The 3,926-nt window shown below is 18.9% G+C and overlaps 1 protein-coding gene across 1 annotated transcript; it reads left to right on the top strand.

The window, feature by feature from the left end:
- Positions 1–2,139: 2,139 nt before the first annotated feature.
- Positions 2,140–3,227, top strand: PGO_003625 (variable surface protein; the record flags this gene model as incomplete). Its single annotated transcript, XM_028691342.1, has 3 exons — positions 2,140–2,168; positions 2,241–2,967; positions 3,060–3,227. 3 exons carry the CDS (start codon positions 2,140–2,142, stop codon positions 3,225–3,227), a joined length of 924 nt encoding a protein of 307 aa, XP_028547143.1.
- Positions 3,228–3,926: the final 699 nt, after the last annotated feature.

Raw genomic sequence — 3,926 nt, 5'->3', positions numbered from 1 at the left:
TTATTAATATCTCTAAAAAATTTAATTCTATTAATTAAAAATTAACATTTATTCATATTATTATAATAATCGGATGGCAATATTCACAGGATTTGCATGATTTTTCTTAAGGATCAATATATAATACATTATATATAACATTACTAAAGAATTTACATGTCTTTATTTGAATATTATAAATTAAATATTATGGACATTTAATTTAAATACATTATTCTTACTTAAAATAATAGAATAATACGCTATATATTACATATTTAATATTTGGTAATAAAATTAGATAAACTTACTAACAGTAGTATTAGTTATTGTGAAAATAAAAAAATAAATATATTATTTATTACTTATTACGTGAAATCACAATAAAACTATAATTAAATATACATGGTGAAACATGGATATAATATTATTATAATTAATTTACTGAATTACATAATATTATGCATGGAAATGTAAGGCAACTTTCTTAATAATATATATTTGCAAAATCATCATTTACGTAAAAAATAATTTGCATATTATGTTTTTTATTTTTAAACTATAAAATAAATATTTTAACAAATATCATAAATATATACTTTACAATATTATCACTCTTATTTTATATATATTTATACTTTATACATTTCTATAAGAAACATACATTTTTGAATCAAAGATCAAATAAATTGTGAAATATGTATAATACCATTAAGATAAACCGTAATTTAAGCTTATATAACAATTATACATAATGCATAATTATTTATTTGTGCTTATTTTGTGAATTATATGTAGTTTATATTCTTGCATTTATTGAGTAAAATTGTTCATATGTAGTACAATATTATTATGTATTTTATTTATGGAATACCTAAAAGAATAATATGTGAAGCACTTATAATAATAAATTACATTTTAATTAATACATAAATGGGATTGTAAATATTTCAAAATATTATAATTTTTATGTCAAATGCCAAAAAGTGTTATTATTTCCATAATCAATTATCTTGTGATATAATAGATAATAAGCACATTTAATATTTATAATGAATAAGCATAACATGCAATTAATTTTTTTTAATATTATATTTATATATAAGATGAACATATAATAGTTTTTGCTTCTGAAAAAACTATGATTAATATTAAACATATAATTTTAATTTATCATGGCGCATAAGTTAGTATTAATTGTTATAAACATAATATAATTAATACACATTCATATTCTATTTTATACATAACTTATCCAAAAGTTCATTTTAAATTTTATTATGTTTTTATGGTTTTTATATGTTACATTAATGTATTAATTAACCGTTGAGAAGCTAACCATAAATCTTCAAAAAAAATATAACTTGTATAACATTTAACAAATTCATTAAAAAAATAATAATACATATATCATTGTTCTCTATAGGATATATATCTATTTAATTAGGGATACAATTATCAGTAATTTTTAATTTTCGAGAATAATAATTCTTATTCATATTTACAAATGTGTAATTGGTGTTTAAGTTGCATATTAAATTTTAAAAAAAGTCTATTCTTTTAATAATATAAATAATGAATACAAATTAAAAAAAATATATATTTATATGATAAAAACACAATTTATAACCATGTCAAATTATTTTCAATATATTCAAGCAAATTAATAATGCTTAAAGGAGCATGTTTTGATATATTATTTATTATATTATTAAATATTACATTTAGTTGTATATATTAATTACATAATTTATTATGTGTTTTATAGATAAAACAATGGAATTAAATTATTCTTTATCATTTTGCATATGCGCATAAATTAATTATTCTAATATTATCATTCTTTTATTTTAATCATGTAAAAACACTTCTCTTATTCAGAACAACAGAAGATACCGCACATTAGCATATAGGAATAATAAAATGAAAAAATAATTTTTAAAAGATCTCTAATACTTAAATATTATATAAAAAAAATCTACCATAAAATTATATTGTATTGTGAGACAATTTTAATGCACGAATATTTAAAAGAATAAGCATAAAAATATATATTTTTTTTAATTCACATAAAAAACACAATAATTGCTAATGCAAGTTTGAAATATGACGTAAGACTCTACTTTTCTTTCCATTTATAATTTACTTTTCATAATTTTAATGTATCATTATTTATTGACAACAAGGAAGTTATGCTTTTTTATAAGCGCTATTTTAATATTATGTTCTCATTATGACCTTATAACTTAGTTCAATTTTAGCCACATTTTCCCCACATTTTTGTATATTTATGATTTTATTACAAGAAATGTTTCAAACAATGTCGACCATAAACTTGGAAATACATGTAATATAATTGCATCTAATTTACAAATTAATGGATACTATAAAGGAATGTTTATTTCAAATTGTAAAGAACTTATATCCTATTTAGAATATATAAACGGACAAAAAGAATTTATTGACATAAAACCAAGTTGCAACTATTTCAACTTCAAACTAAAAGCAGCACTAGAATATTATGATTGTTCTGTAAAAAGCACTAAAGATGCTTACGAGAAAATGATTTCTGCAGGCGAAATAAAACAAAATAAAAGTGTATCCAATATATGTGTAAATTATGTAAAAGATCTTGATGATATTACAGTTTCTATATTGGAAAAACTGAATAAATTATATATTAGTTTTATAAAAAACAAAAATATATGCTCTCCTCATAGTAACTGTTATGATATATATATGGAACTTTCAGAAAATTATAAAAATTGGAATAACATAAGTTTTCATGAATTATTGTATCGTTTTAAAGAAGAAAATATGAAATATATTATTACTGTAAATCCGTTACCTAAAAAATCTGAAATCATAGATTGCTCATCTTCGAAAAAGACGCGTATCATTATTTTAGCTTCATATATTGTACCTATTTCAATATTAACAATTATATTTTTTCTGCATAAAGTTAGAAATAAATTTAATTTATTTATTGTATCACTTTTAAAATTACACAAAATAATAAAGTTTTATATAAAATAAATAACATATTCATATATATACCATATTGTTTTTTTTGCAATCAGTACAAAATATATTGTTCATTTCTGCAACCATTGGCAAGGATGTTGAGCAATATAATGAACAAAAAAAATTGTCATAAGCTCAATTTAAGGGATTCATTTACAACGACGCATAATAATTTAATAGATGATAAGTTTCGAATGTCATACAACTCCTTAGATTACAATTAAAGAACATGTTATTAAATTTAATAAATATAATGCATTTTCTTGTACAGGAACAAATTAAAAATTTGCATTTTTTTATTCAAAAATGTAAATAGTAATAAGAAATAAGACATTATAAATTATAATAAAGTTATGAAACATACTTATAATTATTTTATAACTAATTATATTGAATGAAATATAAATTATAAAATATTTCCATGAAATAAGCAATAATTATATTGATTATCAATGATAAAGAGAAGATAATTATCTATAAATACTACTAGTAATTACATAATACGATAATTAATTACATGAAAATACAGTTGTCAAATATAATACACTAACTATGTTCATAATATACATTCATGGAATTCAATAATTTTTTTACATATATAATTAAAGCAAAAAATGGAATTGTGTGTTTAATAAAAAATAAGATATAAGCATAGTAAATCAATCGATATGAAACATAATAGTACGGCATATTTGAAATAAATTTTCATATAAATAAATTTCTATTTTTATTATATATATTTTAAATGATAAATCAAAATAATGTAAACAATAGATTTTTAATAAGAATAGTGACACAATTATTATGCATTATAACAAATATTAATTAATACAATAAAAATAGTGAACCACGAAAAGCATAGTACTAAAATAAGTATTTTGAATTATATATATAGAGAGTTATAAACTTAATAATAATGTCAT

Source organism: Plasmodium gonderi (genome assembly GCF_002157705.1).
Source record: "Plasmodium gonderi DNA, contig: Pgo-contig_494, whole genome shotgun sequence".
Taxonomy (NCBI): domain Eukaryota; phylum Apicomplexa; class Aconoidasida; order Haemosporida; family Plasmodiidae; genus Plasmodium; species Plasmodium gonderi.
The sequence above is the reverse complement of the archived record's forward strand: the minus strand, read 5'-3'. Positions and strand labels throughout refer to the sequence as shown.